This window comes from Anser cygnoides, chromosome 4 (assembly GCF_040182565.1).
Source record: "Anser cygnoides isolate HZ-2024a breed goose chromosome 4, Taihu_goose_T2T_genome, whole genome shotgun sequence".
NCBI lineage: Eukaryota > Metazoa > Chordata > Aves > Anseriformes > Anatidae > Anser > Anser cygnoides.
Genome location: NC_089876.1, coordinates 49,313,175 through 49,338,512, shown reverse-complemented (window position 1 = coordinate 49,338,512; position 25,338 = coordinate 49,313,175). Strand labels below are relative to the sequence as shown.

General features: G+C 38.7%; 1 protein-coding gene across 3 annotated transcripts in view; it reads right to left on the bottom strand.

The window, feature by feature from the left end:
- Window positions 1–12,152: 12,152 nt before the first annotated feature.
- Window positions 12,153–25,338, bottom strand: part of GLRB (glycine receptor beta) — a 52,250-nt gene continuing 39,064 nt past the window's right edge. For all 3 annotated transcript variants that reach the window (XM_048071851.2, XM_048071852.2, XM_013175209.3), the window contains one exon: window positions 12,153–15,765. In XM_048071851.2, coding sequence (XP_047927808.1) covers window positions 15,469–15,765 — 297 coding nt within the window. In that variant the 3' untranslated portion in view covers window positions 12,153–15,468. The remainder of the gene's footprint in view (window positions 15,766–25,338) is intronic.

The following is a 25,338-nucleotide window of genomic DNA, read 5'->3' as shown; positions in this document are numbered from 1 at the left end:
TTACTGAGAATCACATTCAATACTTTTTTCACAAGAAAAGGAAAAGAATCTAGCAAGAGGTAATTAAGGATTGGAATCTTAAAAACATTATATTTTCATATGCGTTCTTCTCAATTCACTATAAAAGGTCATATAAAAATGCATTAGTTCAGAATCTGAACAAAGCATCAACAGGGGAACTGTTAATAATAAGCATCAATCACTTGTTGAAAGGAATATAGCAGTGCAATAGCAATGAAAACAAAGACAGATGACAGAAGGCCAGATATCCAGCAATAAGATGTCAACCCCCTAAAAAGGCTAAGTGCCTAATCCTGATTTCATGGAAGTCAATGAGAGATTTGTTACCTATTGCAAAGAGTGCAGGATCTGATCATGGCTATATTTGATCTAGTAGATTCCAGTGGATGATAGTCTGAACACAAGGTAGAAGCTGTCGAGGTAGCTAAAAGGGCCAATATATGTGCTAATCTGAAATAAATAGGAGTTTATCACGAGCATTTCCTCAGCAATTCATCCTGGCACAATCCTGGCTGAGACAGTGGCTGCAGTTCAAGCAAATGTTCATATGTTTCAGCAGGTGCACAGGAGACATGGACTGGAAAAGGACTGAAGAATGAGGAATTTTTGCCTCACGCTCAGTGTTGCTCCATATGCTTATCAGTCAGGAATGACTTGGTGCTGTGGGGTACATACTTTAGGAAAGAAATTTGGATGATATAGAGCAATTAAAGAGACTGATGCAGTAAAATAAAATCCAGTATTTGAATGCTGATATTAATCATATTTGTATTAGAATTAAAATTTACATTTTGTTTCGCTGTTTTATCGGTGCTCAATTAACCATCGCAGCTGCGTGCTGAGGGGTTTAGTGACTTCCTCAGCACTACAATATACTCATTGAAAATCTGTTTCTTTTCCAAAAATCCTTGTTGAAAAAGTTAAATTCTGACAAAACCCTTGGTTAGAGCTCAGACTAAATGGTTATGGTGGACCCGTCTGGCCTTACCTGATATTGATATTTGTTTTTTATGACTGGGATAAATTTCACAGTGAAAAAATATTTATTACAAAAATCTTTAAATATGTTATTTTTGTAGATGCAAAAACACTGCACCAATGTGTGAATCCTTTTATTCTATTGCTGGTCATGAAATTCTTCCCTACCAAAAAAAAAAAAAATAGTCTTTGGATTTTTGAAATCTGCAGAACTTTTGCAAATACCATTAAATGTAAATAAAGAGGAAATACCAACGAAACGTTCAAGTTCCAAATCTTTCTTAATTTATTTAGTCCCATATGTTCATTTTGGATCTCAAGAGTCTTTTTAAAAATAAAGAGTACATCCTGATCTCCCATGCTCATTCTGCTTCCTCTGCTGATTAACAAATGTGTACTGTTCCCATTAACAGCACATATACTCAGAGATGAGGTGCACTAAGAAATTGCTTATGCTAACTCCTATTATGTGATTCTGGTGGTGAAAATAGCTACATCACTAGCCAGTGGTGTAACTAATTTAAATTAATTAGTTATAATCATACAATTTTAAGTTCCTTTTGCTGAATAGCTGAGACAGTTTAGCTTGTTACTAGTTTAGCTGAACAAATATAAGGAATTTATATTGATTTGGGATTTATTATTATTTGTTAAATTTACCTGAGCTGCTTGCATTCTTACTATTTGCAAGAAATGCTATATTTATTTGGCAGATAAAATCACTTATGTATGTGCTGAGCTACCCATGTGTGGAAAATCTCCTATAGATTACTTCATTTTTTTTCTACCGAGATTGTAGCAAACTGCATTATTAAGACTCCAAGAAAAAAAAAAAAAAAGGAACCAGGGAACCTTTTCAGATTAGACTGGATTCTAAATTATCATATTATACTAAATCCATGATTCTTGTCTGGTGATATTTTCCCTTTAGAAGTGCCAAGACTTCTTTTAGAAGTGCCATTTCTTCCAACAGGATAAAAAAACTTCCATTGCTTCGTCTCAGTCCCAAGTAATACCTTTCTTATTCCTGTCCTAATTATTTTCTGCCTACCTGCTACCTCTCTTTCTTGCTGTCTTCATCCTCGCCTGGTTTTCCATCTGTTTCCCAAAACATTGCCATCAGAATCTTTTTTCTCTCCTGTTATTTTGATTTTACCATCCGCATTTCCCCTGTGGAGCACAGCTAATTCAAATGTGCTGGGATTTTTGCTTTAGACTGCAACAGTCAGCCTTGATCCTCTCTTTTCATCTGCCACCTTTCCCATCTGTTCCATCAGCAACGCCAGCCTTGACTCTAGCCTTGTTTTTTATTCTCATCGTGTTCTTATTCCTTTTTCCACGCTGACATCTATGTTTGAAATATGAGCCCTACACCCATTCTTCAGGTCAGTTCTTAATCATTGCAATTCCTCTTTAAGCCTCGCGTCTATTCTGTCACCTGTGAGCAATGTATCACTCGATATTCATAAAGAAAAGCCCCTTGGAGCTGACGAAGATGTAGGATTTCATATACTGGTGGACCGTACTCTGCTGAGGCACGGTACTTGTCAAATAACCTCTCCATTTCAGTTCCCTGCATTCATAAACCACACACTAAAATGTTAAAAGGCAAATACAAGCCGTCGATAATGTTATAGTCCACTCTTTTTTGCTTTCTTTTGTTATTCATTTTTGTTATTCATACGTGCTGTTGTTGTTATTCATTTTTCTCACTTGTGACTTGGGCCCTTTTTCTGCGGAGAAGAAGCAATTTTCCCGAAAGATGGGTGTTTTTCCCTCAGCTGTCGTAGCACCATGCGGTGGTCTCACATCTTCAGAATCCCAAACAATGCCCGTCCACAAATTACAGACAGGTTGAAAAACAAGGCTAGTATGTGCCATTGATGACAACACTTTGTATATGCTTGCTCAAACATTCCTTATGGCTGCACTCAGAATTACGAATAGCAGGAAGTCATTTCTGTCATTACAGTAACAGAGTGCTGAGGCAGTATTTCGAGCAAGGATACTGGACAAATACTGGTCCGTGGGAAATGGAGCATGTAATGATCATCTATCTCAACATGGAGAGGGCACGTTCTTGGTTTAACGTTTCATTCATAAAAGCTATCCATAAAATCCATGCCTACTCCGTCTACCATAGAAACATGGAGGAATCAGCCTATCTTTCAGAATTTTAACCTGTTACAGATCTGAAACCCCGACAAGGTCTAACAGCCTGAGAGATGTAACTTCTTTTTATAACCTGACAAGGCAAAATTAGTTCCTGAAGACTGAACTGTTCTGGAGAATGGAAGCCCTGACAGCAGTATTAACACACATCAATACCACGACTTGTTTTGTGACCTCATGTGGGACTCAAGAGAGCATTCAAATAAGCTTTGCAAAGATGCTTTCAGCAACAATAGAGCCAATAATCCTAACTTTTATGCTAAACTCCTTAATCCAACTGAGGCAGCTTTTCTTGACATTGCACAGTGCAGGAGCAGCTCTCTCCTATGATTTCCTCTTCCTGCATAAAACCACCACACCTGTGTGATCTTCCTCACGTCCTTCTCACGAGGCTGGAAGGCCCGCAGCTCTGAGAATAACCAAGAAGGCTGCAGCAGCAACACCGGGATGTTGCCCTGCTTCTGGCTGGAGACCAATAGGGTCTCCAGGGGCATGGGGACAAGGCTGGGTGCCACCAACATCCCCTTGCTGGAGAGGGACGCCCAGGCACTGGGTGCTGAACAGAGCACAGGCAATTTGGCCAGCTCTCAGCCTCCGCTCCCTCCACAGCAAAGCAGAACAAAATGCACTGCAGTCATCACAGGAGTAAATTAAACCACACGTTTTTCTTCTGCTGCCTGGATCTGCCCCTCTTGAACCTTACAGAAGGTGTAGAGGCATCCATTTCCATTTACACCCAGGCCGCTACTCATGGGCATAACCACTTCACATTGAGCTGGCAATGTAAAATTGTTTTATGCGTCCTCAGGTAACTGAGAACTAGGCCATAGATTCATTTATCAATAAATTGAGTAAAGCTGGAAATTTGTGAGAGTTCTAAAAGGAAAAACAAAACAAAACAAAACAAAACAAAAACACCACAAATACATGACTTTTAAAAAGAGAGATGTTCATGATAAAGTTTAAACATTGGCTGTGTTACTACAGCCTATTTTTTACGTCTATCATTTAATAGTTTTGTTAGGGCTTCTGTCACTAGGAAAGAGAAATTAAAGCCACAGCGAGTAACAGATTAAACACAGATCAATGAAACATGGCCTGTTTTTTATTATTATTTTTATTTAATAAAAATAAAAGAAAAATGATACCAATCATAAAAAAAATCGTTTCAGCAAATATTAAAATAATGTTTTTTGTTACATAAATAAGTAAAAGACAAATTGACAAATTGTGCTGTTGCATAAATTATACTATGGAGATCAAGCACCTAGCAACATTAAAAATAAATTAAGTTGGAGGAATAGATAGAATTGCATGAGACAAGATAATAATTCCTTTCTTCGGGAAATATCCAACAGACATAAAGATAGTTTTGTTTAATTACCTACTGCAGGCATTTTTAAAAGTATTCTTTTAATTATCCCATTAAAAATAGGATATAAGATTAGAAGTCTTTTGTTGGAAACATCAGATTTCTTATCCTAATTATTACAGTCTTTAAGCAACAGAAATGTCTTTTGGGTTCCCTGTTTACTTGTTGGGCATCAAAAATTTTTATTACAGAAAATCTTTTTGTCAAGAAGCAGCTCACTGGAGTTATCACAGAAACGTGCAGAGTTGTGCTCAACTGAAGTTTATTTTTAGTTCTGAAAAGCCACTCCAGTGGCTCAGCCCCAGAACTAGTTCACGGTACAGATAAGAGATATTTTTACTCTCACCTCTGCATGGGCTTATCTTCCCAGAGATTGTGATAAAATGTAGTGTTAATGTCAAGCTTTTATAGAAGGAAATAAAAATAAAAATAAAAATAAAAGAATTGTAAGGAAAACCAAGCAATTCTCATGAGATACTTAATTATGTACTTAGGACTAGAACTACATCTACAGCACAGTAAATGCACAGAAAATTACTTTTTTCTAATTGCATAATTGCTTTAAATATAGCATTTAATTGCAGAGCTTATAATACAGATTTTTCTGCTTATAATATTTTTTTTTTGCATGCAAAACAACCCAAATAATGCTGCTTGTCTTTACTGAAACTTCATTTATGCTATGAAGGAAAGTTACCTTATACAGATTAACTGCTAGCCATTATTAGTTTCTATTTAGTTGTGCTTTTACCTGAGGCTTACCTTATTCTTTGCTAATTGTATTGCCCAAACAAGATGTATGCAGAGAGATGGTGTGCACAGATAGCTGGGTTCTCAGCATTTTCAAACGTACAGTTGCTTTCATTACAGGTCAACATTCACAACACATTGCATCAAGGACTTAAAAAGACACAGATTAAAAGCTAAGGCAGTCTCATGGGCAGCTCAAACACAGCAGTTAAGAGTACACAACAAAAACACAAGATTGAACTGAGCCAAACCACTTCCCTAACTCTAAACCAACCAGAAAGGGAAACAACCTGCAGATGGAGAACAGGTTTATGCCACAGCTACAAATATGTGGCCAACTTCTGGCATACTCGTACCACAGTCCATCCTCTGTCCCAAATTCTGGCTGTCCCCTACCTGTCAGTACCAGCTGAAGCTACCGTGTGCTCGCTTTCACTGTCAGTACAGCCTTTATGCCTTTCTGTTAACCCCAACAGACCTGCTAGTACGCTCTAATGATTGCTGTTTCTACAACTAGAACTATCAGAAGTGTTCACAGACGGTATCTGAAGAAAATACTGGTCTGGAATGGCATTTTCTGAAGGAGAACCCTCAACCTATTTGCATCCGTTCCACTGGGCTGCCTATTATTCAGCAGCATAACAAAACAGGACAGCAATTTTAGCAGTTGGTCAGCGGCTAAATGTCAGGTGCAATGAAATGAGCTTACCCAAAACACACAAGACCTCCTCTACAAAAACAAACAAACAGACAAAATGCAAACAAACCCAAGGGAAATTGAAAGAGAGCAGAAAGTTCTAGCTTCAACTGTTCTATAAAGAAGAAATTGTATTGTCTAAAGTGGGCTTTCTATCTCAAGGATTGAGATAGCAAACCCCAGATAATATGTCCACGGTTTTTGTTACCCATTTTATTAAAGTAATTTTTTTCTTGTAATTAACTTAGCAATATACTGAGTAACCACAATATAGCATTACTAATTTTAACAACCTAGTAAAATATTACTAACTAATCACCATTTTTCAAAAGAAAAAAAAGTAGCTATTGATTACATTATACGTGACAACACTTGTTCTGAACTTTCAACTGAAGGATTTACTCCAGTGCGTGATTTCATATCCATTGGCCCACATAGCTAACTCTATGCCATGGCAGCAGTTGATTTATTTTATATGGGACTGAAAAAATACACAGTATGATATTGATGTACTTCAAAATACTTGCCAAACAGTAGTAACGTAAACATGGAACAAGAAAATACTGGAAAATTATTAAATCCTGACAATCTGTTTTAATGAACAGATTCAGTCATACGAATGCTCCTATACTACATATGGATATGAATTAATATATCCGTCAAATTATAAATGAATAAATGTACCTTTATAGAAGATACCACTTTTTCATTTGTTATTCTGCAGATTCTTCTGCAGAATTTGGATCCAAGGAAGGAACTGTTTGATTAGGTTAAGAATTTATTTTGGAGATAGAAAGGAGTAATATTAAAGGAAAGAATGTATACATGCAGTCGGTTCAATTCTCCTTTGAGAGTAAAGCAAGTATACTTTAAAACCATTGTAAATGATGGGGAACATCAAGGACTTGAAATCAGAGGCAGACTACCTCCTGAAATGTTGAGGCTGGGGGACAACAAATACAGATGCCACTGCCATATATGACTGAAACTATTATTAATGATTAACATAATTTTTGTAATTATTTGTGTGCATCACAGTAGTGCCTTAAGGTAGTGTACTATATATAGCAAGATATTATACTCACCCCAATCTAAACAAAGGGCCCTTAGCACAAAAGCAAGCAGCATTGTTATCATCCTTGTTTGATGCAGAGGAATCTAAGAAAATTGAGGAAATAGTTTGCCAGATTTGCACAGGAGATCTGGGGAAGGGACCCCAGTCTCTCTTCAGTTAGTGGGTACTGTGTTTAGCTACAGACCCCCACTTACTAAGGATGTTTGGAGTGTGGCCACACGGAGCCGTGCCGCCAGTCGTGCACAACATGCCAGGTAGCTAACAGCAGTCACCGCACTGCCTGGCCAGAGAAGAGACAACTTCATCAGTTGCATTCTTGCATCATGAACAGGTAGAAAAACCACACTGCAGGAGAGCTGCTCTGTTCTAGTAGACAAGACTACCCAGTCTTTTCCATAAAGCTATCTTTTTCAGTTGCCAAATGAAAACTATTATGAGGTTCAGCGTTGTCCTGTCTTTAAAGGATGGATTCCCCTTCCAGCCAATATAATTTATTCCAATTGTCAAAGCTCATCAGCCTCTCAGCGTGAGTCTTGCATAAATGGATTTATTCCTGGCTGTTTCATTTGCACACTCCATGAAATTTTTTTTCCACCTATTTAATTTCATCAAGACTTTCTTCATGGACAGTAGTAAACTTGCTGCAAGAATACTGTCATGTAAAATACACTATCTCCATCTTATATTCCTTTGAAAAAATAGGATAAACCGTAGTATGCTTTAATAACTCCTATACTTAGAAAGATTCCCATTTTAAAATGCTGTTCCTGAAATGGGAACAATATGGACATATATGATAAATAGAGCAATAAGGCATACTGATGGGTAACAGATGAGATAATAAAGTGCTGCCAATTTGGATATGCATTTTCTGTTTAAAGTCTCCCATGGTGAAATTCATAATATTCGGTATTCTACAGTAGTGGAATAAAACACTCCCATGAAACTGCAGTGTCTGGGAATATTATTATGGTGTTGTTGCTGTTATATTTCTTAAGAAAGTGCCTCTCTGTTTAAAAAAAATAAAAATTAAAAAATTCATCAAGTAGTGACTGGTGACAGTCTTGAACATGCTATTGCTAAGGTGCAGGGTTTGGGAAATGCAGCCATAACTAGTTTGTGGTGAGTGCAGCCACTCTGAGCAGGTACAAAGCACAAAATTCATCTCCGTGCGTGCTCCTGTATGGCAGCCACAAGGACTTAAGCAGTAGTAGATCCTCCGGAGCCTTCCTGGCTTGATGACCACAGGAAGGGAAGAGCTCTAAGTCCAGAGAAAACAAGCAGGAACTATTTTTTTTTTTTGGCCATGGTGGGCCAAATGCATTCTTCAGTTGCTATTATTTATGTGTGTTTATCCATTTAAGAAAGTTATTTTTTTAAATAAATTTTCACCCCAGTGAAACAGCCAACTCTAAAATAGGAAAAAAAAAAGAGAAAATTTAGAAAATAGGAAAGAATAAAGATTTAAGTTTAATTCCATGAAGCTGATTAGAAGCTGATTAGAGCTCACGCTGGATGCTGTAAACTACTTGTATGTACTTGAGAAAAAGAAGATGGTTTCCACAGTTGCCTGACCCCGAAGCACCTCCAGAAGGTTCAACACCCCACAGAGGGCTGCGACTGAGCGGGATGGGTTGGAACAAGGGGAGGTAGCAAGACCAGCTTTGTCTGATGCAGAAACAGACGTTGGAGTGGTACTGGTCAAAGACACCAGCTTTTACAGCCATCTCCTGTCAGCATTACGCTTTTGAAATAGCCAGTCTGCAAATTAATGTTTCCCAATGAGCTGGGAACTCCTTTGGGAGTCAAAGAAACAAACAAATGAATCCGAAAGAATGAGCTTGCCTCAGACACTGATAAATCTGTTGTGACAACATAGGGCTTATTAAACACTGAGAAATATATTTCCCTAGCCTCTGGGTCAAAAGCAAGTTTTAAGGTTAATAGAGAAAATCAACATTAAAAAAAATGTCAGATGATCTACTTTTTTTTTCCTATTCTGCTTCTGACAAGAAATTCAATACTCTGAACTAGAAAATGCAATGCATGTAGAGAGTTTTTATCCAGATAACACGCTACTCTGAGTTATAGGGACATAACTGAAATGGGGTGATGCAACTGGCATTAAAATTTGAAGAGCCAGGGAGCCCAGAACCTCCTCATGCGTCCCCGATCATCCATTCTTGAGCACTGGGGCTGGAGTGCTGCCTTCACGGGGTCCTGCGTAGATCCTCGCCTGGACTGTTTGAGATGAGAGGTGGGACAGCTGAAGCATGCTGGTGCAGAAATAACACCGGCTCAATGAAAAGAGCACTTGGCAGAACAGAAAAGCTAAACAGTGCTATTGATTATCATGATGTACGCTGCAGAGAAAGAGGGTGGAAACGCAGGGGCTGCCTACGCACAGCTTTTCCTCTCAGCAGCAGCAGTGGTTTCAGCAGGAATTTTTCTTGCAATTTGTGGCATTAGAGAAGGATTCCTCTGAGCTGGAAGGTCTTGTAGGAGGCAGTGGTACAGCAGCTTGGCCTCCTATCCTCAGGAGGGTTTCTTGGGCCCCAAAACCTCTTGTCTTTGCTTCCCCAAGTGAAAAAAGACTCCCACTGTGGATATTCATGGAAAGAAATAGACATGCACAGATAGATATAAAAAACAAGTTATCTACTGCCACAGCCCGAAGAACTTATCAGGTGGAAAACAGTTATCCAAAAACTTACTCTTTCTACTCCACAGTCTTCAGACTTCTTTCTTTCAAAGAACTTTATATGGCTTAACAACTGCCTGGTGGGACAGCAGCTCCCAGTAGCCCATGTTGTTTTACTGGTTGCTTTCTGCCCCAGAACCAGAGTCATGGGCAGCAAGGGGAAAAGCCATTTAGGTTCTTGTGCTAAAAGACATGTGGTTTATACACCTGTTTTACATTTCGGATTTTTTAATGGCTTTTTTAACGTGTCAAGGGGATAGTCTGTATGACTGAGGCTCAGTAGGCCACCTCCTTCACACTCAGGGGGCTGAATCCCACTCATTCTTTTACACTTGTATTGGTTCAGTGTGATGAGTTTCATTTTTGGCACCACTGGTGAACACTTCTGTCAGTACACGAAATCAAGTATGGCAGAAGTGCTGTATGACGTCAAGACACATATCTTACGGTGGCATCTTTCACATCACCAGTGGGAAAAAATAATCCAGCTCCAGCCCGCCGTGCGTCACACGGCGTGCGTCTACGTTTCACAGACACGAGCTGGCAAACGCCCACGCGAGCTGACTCCAAACCAAGTGCCTGAGCACAACAGGCAAGGCAGCATAAAGCTTTGTGGGGGTTAACACCAAAGTCTGCCTTCTAATTTCCTACGCGAGCAGGTAGGCCTCTCAGCCCGGGCTCGCCGTTGCCATGGCTACGTTGCTAGCGGTCCCCAAGTCAGCAAGTTTAAAGCTAATTTGGCTAAGCCTGCATTAGCTGCAGACATTTTAGTGACTGCAGCGTAGACATATTCATCGCATTGAAGGGTTTTCAGAAAGATTTCCAAACAGACCTGTGATTTTTATTTTTAACGTCTACTGGCACTGCTACCGCTGATGGAGTGAGGACAGGTTCTGGTAGGTGGGTAGGTGGGCGAGTTCCCAAAGTCAGCCAAAATGCCAGGGTGTGCTGCAAGCAGCCCAGATATTTTCTACAGCGGTATAGACGTAACTGTAACAACAAGAATTTACGTGTTTAAAGCTGAATTTGTTTTCTGTAAATACCATTGGCCCTCCTTTATTCCAGTGTAGGGTCTCCTATGGAAAGAAATAGGTTTTGTATCTTTCTGGCACCACAGATGAGCTTTTTTTTTTTTTTTTTTTTTAAAGTTAATCTTCATGTTTGTATAAGAAGGCAATTGTTATAGGATATTGTTACTACAGCCAGCAAATTAAATTGTAGACACAAAGAAAACTATTATTTAATCTCTCTGTACCGAAGTTCCTCTTTTTCTCAACGTTATCTTCTCTAATCCCAGAATTAGTGTACCAAAGTGTCAAGTAATGGTGTCCTATCATTCCCTTATCTGCTATATACCACTCTTGTACTCATTTCAGCACTCAGTTATCTCTATAGCCTGACAAATCGCTTGACATTGCATACACTCAGGTTGCACTCTCTTGGAAATAAATAATTTATTGTTACCTATTCTATAAATATCCTCAGCACGAGTCATCCAATAACTGCAATGGTAAGCTACTTGAAGAAGAGACTAATGCTCTCAACTGTATTATAAACTCTCTTAATAAATTAACTAAATATATATGACAATCTCTTAAGTAAGTTATTGTCTCTCTCCAGAGCAAAATATTTTAAAATAAGGTAGGATAACTGATAAGTGCGTTTCCACAGGCAGATCAATCTTTGTGGGTCATGCTCATGGTAACTATCCCAAAGGGCAGCGTTAGTACATTACCTTTAATGGATAGTAGGGCACTGAAGCAGCTTTCTCTTTACGCAAAGACTTCCTGTTACCAAGTCCAAATTAATATGGAGACTTTAAAGGATGAAACCTTACTTTCTAAGTAAGTGGTCAGCTTTCTTTAAGTTGCACTCACAGAAATAAACTCCCTTCCTCACTGAAAAGGCACGGTGCTCACTTTTACCATCTCAGCCAGAATTAACAGGAGACTGAAAAAAAGAGGTGACCAAAGCTCCGCAGAGCTGCTCCTACAACTGGGTATCAGGTATGAGTCTAGCCAGCATCACAAAGTAAGGTGTAGATTTACATCACACTTTGAAAATGAAGTAAATTGCTTCAGACAATGCATTTCATGCATCCTAACAGGGTATTAATGCATAGCAGCTGATAAACTTTTCATGTCACATCTTTACTTACTGCATAGCTTGAATTTGTGGGTGAAGTTAACCAATGAATTAATTCATCTCCAGTAGCACTTCCTGTTGACGGGTCTGAATATGTTCTGAAAACCTGAAGCAGAAAGATACCTACAAGTTCATAACGCTTTGAAGGAAAGGAGTGAGCCATTTGGATGCTACCCCTCTATGCTTAAGAGCCAAAGAAATACTGAGGTTTATGTTAAGGGTAGAAATTTGTAATTCGCCTACCAGTCAAGAGGAGAACTTCAAGCAAATGTCATCTGAAACACAGATGGTCTCTCCCTTAGAAACAGATTTTGCTATCATGCAGTTTGTTAAGACATCACGACTAGATAATCCAGTTACTAATATGTTCTTCATAAGCCTCACCTTTACTACTGCTTGAATGTCCTAATTTCTACATTTTTCAAATCATACTGCTGGCATGTTTCTATATCTTTCCATTGATTTTATGTCCATTTATTTTTAAATTATTAGCATTTTTACTTCTTAATATCAAGTAACATCCCTTACTGCCTATACAGTTTTATATTTGCACCTCTTCTGGAAATAAGTCAACAGGCAGAATTTTACAACTAGAGGGTGCTGGAGGACCATAATGTGATATGATACGCAAAACTTTCAGTGACCTTTAGTGGAAAGAAGCAAAATAAAATAAATCAATTATTACTGCTCAGTAGGACAAGTTAATATATTCTGAGGTAGTACAAATACTGCAATATTATCTAGTGTAAGTAAAAATATTAATACTTTATAGCTGATACTGTTTTATTTTAAATTGTTTCAAATTTCCTCTTAAACTTTGTTTCTGTCCTTAGTCTTTGTGCAGTAATGAAAGAAAAGCCTTTATCTTAATAGTACACATTCCTTTTGCTTCCTTTTGTGTGAGCTGGAAAGCAATTACAGTGTATTAGTGATCACATGTTTTATGATAAAACACAAAAGTCATCAAGTGAGCAGGTAAGCAAGAAGGAACAAAGATTAATTTAACAATAAAATCTATAATTGAGATTATACAGATAAAATGTGGACATTAATTACAGATAAATCATTTAATAAGAGTTCTAACAAGAAAATTATCTTCCAAAAGTCATATAATTTCTAACACAGGATCATTATTTTCTTGCCTTCCAATACTGTAAGAAAAAATACAAGTATGAGAATAAATAATGTCTATAAATATAGCACTCTGATTGTATCTATAAAAGTTACCCCTCCCTTCCTTTGTCTCTTTGAGTTATCCTTATTGCTTCTTCGAGTCTCTAACAATTCTGTAAATACCTTCAATAGGCAAAAATTCTGAAACTTTGAACTAGATCTTAATGATACCGTATTTTCCCCCAGTTCAACATGGAGGAATTTAGGATCTCTCTTCTGAAACATTTGGGATCTCCCTTATATTTCCTCTACTGATAAAGGAATCCAAAGGACAAATTGAGGCTGCCTAGCAAAGATATTCTTTGAAATCTCCATGAGAAAATGGCAAGGAAGCTGGTGGAAATTGTGTAACCTTATTCTGAACAACAGATCTCTTCCACCCAAATATGAATTGCTGCTTCTAGACTCAGGAATGAGAAACTTTTGTAGGAATTCGTCTCATGAGTTGTAAAAAGATGTTAGGCCAGTAATCACCAAGAATCTCAAAGATGGAAAGCCAACCTAAAACCAGTATTGGGCTATGGATCTCAATGTGGAGTTGATTAGAAAACCACAGTTAACAGATCCGTCAGGTGCCTGGTGAACCCAGCGTGACCTGGTTCTCTCTTTATATATTCCCAAGCTGACCTTCTGACTGTGCAGGTTTGTGGTACATGGACAATGCTCCATGAGCAGGCAACACAGAAGTGATAGGAGAGTCTTATGCCTTGCATGGGCTCAACACATAACAGAACTGCAGCACAACAAATGTGAATTTATCTGTTTTTACCTTATGGAATATTTGGGGTATGTAATTCAGTCCTTTCCTCTTTTATGAGGAGCCAATAATCTGTATTGCCTTCAATGAATTGCCAAGTTAGTGAGAACTGTCATATTTCAATGTTTTAACTAAATATTATGCCCCAGTTTTACAAGTGGAAAGGTGGTTCTCTATGGTATGTTGACAAGGGCTGAAGCATAGTCCCTATGTGTTCCCGAGGAACATAAACTACTTGGATGCCTTACATACAAGAAGCTTTCATTTGGCTGTGTTTCACCTCATGACTTGCCCTTACAGAGAGGTGTACCCTGGCACCCATGCGAGACCACAGGTACGGATTCCTGCCCTACACACCCTGGGGAGTTCGTGTTTCTGCAGTCTCCATGTCACGTGGTTTCCTCTGGAAAATGGAGAGCAGCCTCTGATCAGAACTGTTGCATGCACAGGACCTTATTTTCCAAAACGTAGCAGCCAGATAAATGAGCAGGTGAGGGCAGCCATTAATTAGCACATAGACACAAGCATTCATGACATCAGTCTCAGGGCCTTAGACCTTTGGACACTTCTTCACTTCTACTGGTGGCTAGGTGTTAGCTTTGGTCATAGGCGCTACAACAAGCAAGCTTAAAAAGTATAACTAGTGTTAAAATGGGATTTCAACACGAAAAATATAGTTTCTTTAAACTGAAGGCTTTCAAGCGGATAAACAAAACAAAATGAGTAACACATATCAGATTCAACAAAAAAGAAATTTCGACTTTTATACTGCATGCTCGCAAGACACTAGAAAAGATGGGCCAGAGGACAGAGTAATGTAAAAATGTGTAATATAACCTGATACTGAACTGCACCTTGTAATGCTTCTCCAATAGTCTTGATACCTTTAGTCCAGAAAGCAGACGGTTTGTTTTTGACGTGTCATATCTAGCTTGTGCCCAAGGAAACAGCAGTCAAAATTGGGCACAATGCTTTATTGTCAGCATATTCTCACACACTTTTGAAGTGTGCTTGCTTGATGGATACATTTTTTTTTCTTTTTCCTAAATGAGCTGATTTTACAAAATTAGCAATTCTCTGATCTTTATTTTTCCACATAGACAAGCTCAGCTTAATCAATGCTGCCCTCACTTACAAGGACTAAATAATATTTCACAACTTTGCTTTTCCTTCAACAGCACCATCTAAAATTATACAAGAGCAAGATTTTTTTTTCTCTGAAAGTCAGCAGAAAAGCTGTTGAATACTACATATACTAGAATACTGGTTTTAATAATACTTAACGTGCACATCAGTGTCATTGTCAGAAACACTTTAAATCTCTGTATATTACTAATAACTGAAGAGAGTTATTCAGCTTTATAATGTCGTATGCATTATCTTTCATATATTCCTAAAGCAGGATGTATGCTGTACATTTATATACAACATTGGTAGGAGCACAGACATTGCAGTGTCATGCTTTCATTCAGATTTCAGATGCCATATTTTCAGTACAATCGCATGGCATCAAAATGCAACATATTGCTTTGCAAATGCAAATAATTTCACACAGTGGCCTTCATGACTGGGAAGGGGTAATGAAATGAGATATATTTTACACATGAAAAAATAAATAAAAGATTTATCATAAATATATGGACCAGTATATGACATTGAAGAACAAGAAGCAAAAAGGAAACAGTGCTCTTGCATAAAGATCAATTCTCTTTGCTGCTGATGGAATGACAGGCTTGGGAGGAGGAGGCTTCTTGTTGTTCTTGGCTTGAGATTTCCCAAGCCCATTGTTGACTTCAATGGGCTTCCCATAACAGTCATAATTTGATAATTCAAAATCTCTTGGCAAGCTTCCAACAATGCTGAAATCGTTGGATCTCAGATCAGATTTCGAAGTGCAAACTTTTTTGCATCTGGTCTCACCAACCTATGAAATAAAGAGTGAGGGGAATCATGATCTACTCACCATATTTCATTAACAAACTTAATGCAGCTGCTAGAGAACACTACAAACAAACATATAGGAAATTACTTGTTGATACGGATACATTACATCAGCCTAATTTGCTGAATGGTTGCTTTATAAGTACTTAAGGATGATCAGTCAATCATATAAACTAATCCAAACATTCATAATTGTGTAATTTTTCATGCACAAGGTGCCTCATGCTGTGCAACCTGCTATAGTTAGACTCCTTCATTTTAAGATGATAGAAAGGGAGGGAGTATTTCTGTAGAGAATATTTTTGGAAATAAGTCCTGTGCTGATGAACCTTCAGGAAAGATACTATTCAATACTTACATTTTTCTGAGACCTGGAAGCTCCATTCAGAATTAACCCTAAAATTCAGTGTTTGATCCAAGAATTAAAATCTGTTCTGGTTCTACATACCACCCAAGTCGAGATCCTAAATCTCATCCTACGGTGAGAAGTACAAGGTGAGAAGGCACTTTCTTTGTAGTCCTTGGTGCCTCTCTAAAGACAATGAAGTAGTTGAGTCACCATCCAAGAAGGGATGTAGACATGAAGATGTGGTACTTAGGGCCATGGTTTAGTGGTAGACTTGGCAGTGCTAGGTTAGTGGTTGAACCTGATGATCTCGGAGGTCCTTTCTAATCTAAATGATTCTATGATTCTATGCAGCAAAGATGAGACACCATTCTCCATGCTTCCCACCGGTACCCTGGAGAATGGTGTAACTGGGAAATCTAAATTGAGCAGATGAATATCTGTCTTTCCCACAGTTCCATCAAGGATCTTGGCGATCAAGTACTACTGTGCTAAGCAGCAATCCCAGGTGAATCTCCCTCTCCTACAGACCAGACAATCCTATTGGCACATACAATGAATATTTAAAAGAAAAAGGCATTTGATGTCCTTCAAATGGAAGAGTTTTTTAGGAAAAAAAAAAAAAAAAGGTTCTGATATTCCCTTCCTTGCATTTTAGAAAGATACTATTTCAGGTACAACAAATCTCTAAGAGGATCACCCTGCACTGTTAGGTAGCTTGAAGGAATTTGAAGACTTCTTTCAAGGCACTGTGCTTTGTGACTTTGGTAAGTCTCTCACAAAGTTTCATTCCATTTGGAGTACACAGAAAAGCAGAAAAAAAAAAAAAAGGTACCGGTTATGAAACATAACTGTATAACTGCATCATTAATGCCATTTGTTTGCATATTTAAACTGAGAGTTATTGCAAAAAGTGCTGGTGCACAAACCAGGTGGCAGACGTGGGGAACTGACATTAAGATAACTTTAGCCTGGGGTTTTCTGGAGTCTCTGATCCACTAAAATTTGGTTCTCCCAAAAGCTCCCCATCCCTTGTTCCCAACAGTCCATCCCTCCACCACAAAGCCTTCAGGTATTCTCCTTTCAGCTCTCTCCACCTCTTATTTTCTGCAGTTTTAGGCTGATGGTTAAGGACATTTGCATTAGCACATTTTGTAAGTTATTAAAATAATTATAATGGACTATGGTACCAGACTTACGTATGAATGAAAAATATTCTGGAGAATATTACTAGCTTCTCTATGACAACTGACAGGTTATCCTGAATAACAAGAACTGTCGTAGTTGGCAATCTGATAAGTTCCCCCCAGTCTTAGATGTCTTCAATCAAGTTGTGAAGCAGACCCTTGAGCAACGAAAGTGTAACTTGCAGGACTGAACTGCATGTTAACTCAAGAGTTACAGGAATATTATTCCTTCACTACATATTTATCAAATTCCTAATTTTCTCACGGTCAAAACTAGTAAGATTTAGTAGGGCTGTAATAAGAAATACAATCATGTATGAAATTACAGGCTTCCTTTTGGATTTGCAGAAGTATGAGTCCATTCTTCATAATACCAGATATATATTGTAAAACTCTGATACTAATGCCCATCTATATGCTCTCCTTGCACAACACAGAATATTCCTGTTCCTACTCCAGTATTAAAGAGTATTCTGGTCAAGGCTTTTACAAATCAGTTCTCATTCACTTGCAGGAAGGAGAACTGAGGAAATAGCTTCTAGGTCACCTCTTCCTTACAAGTAGAAGATTGTTCACACCACATTCACACAGAGCTGTGCTTAGTTTAGTATCAGCTGTACTAGTGATTTATCAGGGTGACACCATTTTCCTTGTAAGAGCAACCTGGCCCAAATATTTCTTTTCGAAGTACATGCCTCTTGCATAAAAAAATTCCTTTCATTTCCCTGGGTTTACATCTCATGTGCTTCTACTTTCTATATTCAGTTTCTGCCTGGACATATTTTTTAATTTCTTCTCATACATCTCTTCAACTCTCTAATATTTCTGTTGTTTTCATCTAAATCCTCTTCAGCTCACCTGCAACCTTCCCTAAAACAAGTGAGGTAATGTATATTAAATGCAGTTTGACTGCTTTTTTTTAACCCTGTCTCTGTTTGTGCTAGAAGTGTAACAATACTCCTGATGCCTACCAAAGGCTATGAGGACCATTCCAACGGAAAATGATTCCATGGGACTTGATTTTAGAGTACCACATGAAAGATTTGTGTAGAAGGTAAAACACTGTTAAAGAGGTATGGTTTCCCATACCTCTTACATACTTTCAACTTCATCCTGACACAGAAGTTGACCTAGGTAAACATTTGTGTAGTTTACCTCACCCTGCCTCAGCATCATGACCCGTGGGCCAGGTCCGGCCTGCAGGATGCCTCCCCCAGACCTACTGCGCTGGGGACAGGGAGCGGCTGTCTGGGAAGGAGGGAGTGCCGCTCGAATTGTGAATGCCGTGTCCCAGATAGAGGCAGGCAGCTGCTCTTCCTCCCACCGGCGCGGAGGTGGAGAAGGGCAGGGAAAGGCGCCATGGCTCTTGGGGCCTGGCCCAAAACACAGACTTAGTTCCAGTTTCTCACAGGAGTGGGCCACCTTGTCTGGGTGTACGTTGGACAGGACACCTGCCCTTTGATGAACAGTTCAGAAATACCTAAAAACGACTCCTAGAAGCCAGAAGGTCTGTTTTGATGACCCATTCTCACCTTTTCAAAAATTTAAGCTGAGGGTTGCTCACAGACAAACTCAGCACCTGCCTCTGCCCTGGCTGCTATGCTCCAAAGTTGCAGTGTGTGGACCACTTACACTAGATTTTCCTTTAAAAAAAAAACATCCAGAATGGGGAATTTTTTTTCACAACCTTGTTCCTCACAAACATATGTACGTTATTTCTAACCTGAATTTATTTGGCTTCAATTTTCAGTCACGAGGCATGACTATACTTAGCCTGATTAACTGCTAGTACTTACAGACAGTAACAAATCTAGCCTTGATTTTGCATAATTCAGATGATGTAATCAGGCTGACATATGAAGCCAAATGTTCTTCAGAGTTTCTTACCTCCATACCCTTACCTCTGTCAAACTAACTGATAATCTTTTTTAAAAATATATAGTTTGATTAAATCAATAAACATGGAGATCACCTTTAATTTCACCGACTCATTTAAATTTATTAGCTAACATGGGGCTTAATTATGAATATTAATAATAATACTTATGAGTTATTATTTGGCCCCTGTTAGCTCTTCAGTATTTTCCACTGATTGATGCCAGGCTTATAATTATTCACATAATGCCATTTAGCCTTTAAAAGTACTGGCACAAAGTTAGCTTCCTGCAGTCTTCTGGAACCCTCCCCGTTTAAAAAGTTTTATTACAAAATCAACATTTATGTTCCACAGCAATAATGGACCATATCTTTAAAAAATCTTACAGGCAACTTTAGTTGACAACCCGATTTTAAAATGTCTGACTTTAATAGGTACTGGTTAACATCCTCATTAGCTACTGTCGATGGAAACTAGTTCATCATCTGACTGCATATATCTGGCTTTTCCCCAGACACAGACCAGAACATTTGATCAACATTTCTGCCTTTTCTGCTAATTCTTGACACTTGCAGCACCTCTATCTAATATTGGGATAATACTCTTGTGGCTGTTTTTTGTATTATTGCTATATACGTGCAATAACTTGCTATTGACCTCAGTTATGCTAACCATATATCCCTTTTGTCATTTTGTTGTTGTTATACTTTTTCATTATCTATTTCCAATATTTTCTGGATTTCAAGTTCTATTAATTGCTATCCATTTCTCCTTTTGCTGGTAAGAAGAAATGAGAAATGCTTGAAGCTGAGTTACTTTACAGTCACTCAGTCACTGGGGAGACTATTTTCAATTTTTCTCTTTTGTTTTGTTTTTAATTAGTACAGCTTTCCTTCTGGTCTGTAGCTGTCTTGAACGTTCTTAGCTCACCGTCATCACTCATATTTTTTGTTTAAATTATCCCAGAAAGATGAGACAAAATGGTTTTCAAATTCATCAAATCTGTCCTTTCACAATACCAAGAATACTACAACTAGACTAAATTTGTTTTGTGTAAACAGAAAAAAAAATCAGCTTTTCACTTGATTGTTCATCCCGTGATCCCAATTTTGGATTTAGGAATTTTTGAGATGACATATGCACTGTGTATAATTTCTAGCAAAGCTTTGAACATGCTATAGCACCGGCAGCCTCTCAAGCTCAGCACGAGCCCTGCAGGATGAATTGCCTCCCCGCTGCAACGCAGCACTCTCTGACCTACAAAGCACTTCTCCTCTGACATAAAATTTTCTCTTCCGTTCACCCAACCTCTTTTGGCATGCACATCTGTCGCTAGTCCTGCCACTTGTGCAAAAGTCCTCCAGATGAAGGTATACTTGTAACAAATTCCATCATTAATCTTTCTTGCACTTGTCCTGTACTCTTTTCCTGCTTTTACCATAATGATGGATTTAGATCATCAATAAAGTAGTTGTTAAGCATTAGTGGGTATTCAAATTGAGTATGTTTTATGGCGTAGGCAGCAGGAATTTGTTATCACATTCCAGATACTGTATTCCCTGTGAATTCTTATTACCCTACTAACTACAAACTACAGAACAAATAATAGTTACACACAAAATATCACAGGATCCCAGCCTAGCTGAGGTTGGAAGGGACCTCTGGAGATCATCTAGTCCAGCCCCCCTGCTCAAATCAGGGTCAGTGAGATTGCTCAGGGCTTTTACACTCATGTTCCGAATTATCTCTAAGGATGGATACATGAGTCACTAGAGCAGAAAGTACCTACCCTGTACCTGAAATGCTGTCAGCAACGATTAAAATAGACTGTAGCCTGTGGTTTTCCATACAAGCTAAAATGTAAACTGGGTTTATGGTGGTTCTACAATAAAAATCTGTGTCTGAGTCTCATTCAAAGTGAAAACACAATATGGGAAGATCAGGTAGCCATGGGTCACCACCAGTGGTCAGGTATACTCTAAATCAGTTTGAGATGAACATAACGCATATCAGGTTTCAGAGACTAGATGCAGCTCTGACAAGATAAGGCAAGCAATAGCACTACTTCTCTTCAAAAATAACTGGGTTTAAAGCTAATACCACCACTTGCATAGACCTATTCATCATCTGCCAGAGCCATTCTTTTAGCAAATGTTCACTTCAGTCATCAGCGCATTATCTGTGGGGGACAGCTTGATGGGCTTGATGAAAATGTGACTTTTCAAATGGAGGGGTATTGTTAGAGTTAACAGTGCAATTGCTCCCTGTAATCACGCCACCAGTGAAAGAAAAAAAGAAACTGATTCATCTTCAAAACATTTCCCTTTTTGCTTGTTTTTCTCACTGTATGGTGTTGCATTGCTAGGAAACAAACTCAAACTCCTACTGAGGATTCCCAATAAAAAAACACTGCCAGCGGTTACCACCAGGTTGTATAATTTTCTCCTCTGCTTAGAACAGCATCTACTTGCAGCCACTATGAGCTAAGGGAGCCAAATGGTTTTCTCATGGCTTACTGCCTGTATATGCACAGCCATTACAGCTCCTAGCAAAACTAGCACAAGTGCTTATGTTGAATTTTCTCTCTCTCTCTTTTTTTTTTTTTTTTTTTTTTTTTTACAGATTCAGGGCGATCTTGCCAGAATGTACCTGTTGACTTTACTCACACAGACATACTGATAAACCTCTCTGGGCTTAAAATGGCACTGATCTTTGAAGGGCTTTTGCTGGGGGTCATGAGTCATGAAGCACTGACTCTGGGGTTTGGTGCATACTGGCAACAGCTTTCACCTCAGCCAGTACCCAGGACTTGGTAGAGAGGAGAAGCTATGCATCCATAGAAGGCTCTCTCCATCTTTGTCTGATTCTCAAATTGTGAACTTTGTTTTCATTCTGCCATATTCGTTTTCACTATTGGTGACCACCAGTCATGATCACTGACTGCTGACATGGTGCCAGAAGTGCTTTCAGCTAAGAATTTCCAGGGAGACACTGACAGGTTTTGTTACAGGGGACCTCTTCTCCTTACCTTCTATTACAAATGGCATCAAGCTTCTAATTTTTAGGATATAATGTAAAGTTTATTCCTTTACCCAATTTCTAGTCATAAATGTGTTTTTAGGTATGATCATGCCCTTTGTTTTGGCTCTTTTTTGAACAATATGAAATATGCCAAGTGTCCAGACCAGATGCCATTTTAATCTTTCATAAATGGAGCGAGCACATGCACACGAGCTGTTCCATGAGGACTGGAAGCAAGGAAGCCCAATGTCCCCCACTCGCTTCCCTGTGCTCCCTCAAATCCTCCCCATGCCTGGGACCTTCCCAACCCAACACCCCTGCTGCACCTTAAATACCAACCCCTTCCCCAGTGAGAGGCAGCAAGAGTGTGACTTGCAGCTTGGGCAACTCCAGCAAGCTCCTGGCCTTGGGATCAGGTGAATTTTGAAGTGAAATAAAGCAATTTCTCTTTTTAAACTTGATTCCCCTCTAATTAAACTTATGACTATGTAACAGCATCTCTTAGTTAGTATCTCATAATAATTAAGTGCTTCATTTAGGCTGGATTTGATTTAGGCAAGCATTTGTAAATGGAATTATTCATGCTTTCTGTTTTCCCCAACTTGGAGTCTTGTGTTTTTAGGTTTTTCCTGTTGGCTTTACCTTTGAGCCCCATCTGGTCTATCCATTGCTTCAAGTCCAGCTACAGTGAAATTTCCAGCTATGCCCTTTTTCACTTTTTCCTTAGTATCACCTTCTGGGTTTCATGACATAGTGCATTTGGATTTCCATATTCCTCTTGTGAGGAAAGAATTAGAACATCCTTAAACATTTCTGAAGGATGCACATTCATTTCAGGGATGCAGTTCCAAGTTGTCTTTTAGGAGAATGTATTGGTTCACCTACGTCTTTCAAGATATTTATCACAGTATGTGCTCTCTCCTCACACAAAGTCCTACACAACCTTGATGAGAAACAGCAATTGAAGATCTGTGACGGCACTCTGGCTTTCCTATTCTTTATGCCTTTCAACATACAGCTTTTTCCATTACCTGCTTCTTTAACACTTCCCTCCCTTGCATATTTGCCATATGACAAATGCATTCTTTACTTGATGGTCGCTAGCTCTCTATGGGAGCCAGCCAAATGTTGTGGGGCAGGCCTAGTTTTGGATTAGGAGTCAGAGCTAATGAAAGATTTACACCTGTTCTGATTTAGGAGTGTAGTACAGGCTTCTCCAGGGTTAAGAACTTTCAAGTACTCCTAAGGGGTAGCTAGGTCAGAGAAGGAGCTTTCAGCTAGGTATATTTATAGTGTTCAAATAAATAGAACATGGTGCATCTGTAGATGCATGTAAGCATCTAAAGTCATGTTTACCAATTTAAATGTATCATTCTTCTGAAAGTTGCTAAATACCTGCTCCCGGAGCTGTTCAATACCTCTAGAAGTCATACGGCTTATTTATAACATCCAAGTATAGATTCAGTGATCCAAACATGTAACTTTGAGAAGTTAATTTTATCTTTGTCTTACTGAAATAAAATGTACTGGTCCGGTGGAGTGTTTCAGTTACAGGGTAAATGCTCTATATGTGGTTCTGAGCCATTTAGCCTACTCGGACATATGCCAAATTGTTGGTATGTGAGCAAATCCATGACAGTCAGAAGAAGTATATTAGTGTATTTTCAGTGTATACCTGAGAACAATTTCTACCTGAATTATGTCCATATCAGCTATACCTGCCTTTGATTCATGGTCTCTTCCATGTTGCTGTGATGTACAGAATAATATAACCTGTTGATCTTCATTTCTTATCTTCTTCAGAAAAATTTCGTTCTTCTAACCAAAAGGAAGCACTTCAGGAACAATATACTGCAGCCACTCTGCCTGTCAGTCATTCTGCTCCCCAGTCCTCAGATTGTCATTCACTTCTCATGTATCTCACACTTTAAAAACATCACTTTTCTTTGGAACTGAACTCTGGCTTATTAAGTTATCACAAGATGAATACAACTTTCTTGGAATTTTTCTATAATATAAAGCAATCCCTGTTCACATAGTTATGGAAATTGAATACCCTTCTTCTTTGCCTCCATTGACTTCCAAACAACTTGAGCAGGCAGTCCATGCCCTGCTGTTCCTTTGGAGCTTCCACCAACTCTCAGCTCAGCTAGACTGTCATTGTCCCAACCTCCCAACCTGTGTCCTCTCCAGAATGCACTAGCATCATGGTTGTATAACATCCTGGACCCACACAATTCATCAGTCAGGGCCCATCTTTCCTCTCAGCCTGGTGATCTTCCCAGCAAGTCCCAGCACATATCACCCTTCCACAAGTAGGCTATATTTCAAAGCAGGGGACTGGACACAAGCAATCACTGGCTGTAAGAGGAGGAGACCACTCAACCACATGGCCAGGTTTTATGTCATTGGGTACTTATTTCCAAAATGCCTCAACAAACAAATGTTTTATATCTGCATAAAGATCATCAGAAGCTACACAAGTTCAGGACTCCTTACAAATCCAACACAGATTACTGTTGCGGACACTACAGATATTTGAATGCTAAAGGTCTCTGATAACAAATAGGGAGCACACTGAAAAGCGCAGGACAAATATGACATGTTGGACCTGACTCTGTAAGATCTCAGAGGGCAGACTAAGGTTTAAATCCTAAAAGCCTTCTGCCTGCTGTTAGACACCACTCATGAGGAATGTTACCAAATTTTTGTGGGTAATGACTCCCCTTCCTCTGAGCCTTGAAATACACTGTACAACCAAGCTTACCTTCTTGGAAAAAATATTAAAAGATGACAGGATAGCAAAGATGGCAAAAGTTATCATTTTATACTCTGTGTATACGACAACGGTAAGCACCCTGTGCACCCACTAAGGTGTACACACTGAGGAGAGTCAGCAGTTTAGCAATACGCTTTTGTTCATATAATCAAAAGTCAAATTATCAAAAAAAAATCAATTATCAAAAAAAGTTTTTTATTAATCTTGTCATTGATTAAGCTTTACACTTACACTTGTTAAATACTCCAAATAGGAATAAATAGATTTTATGCTGCTCTGCTGGACTGTTGCAACTATTTTGTCACAAGAAAGAGGTGAATTTGGGACCCACAAATTGTTAACCACAA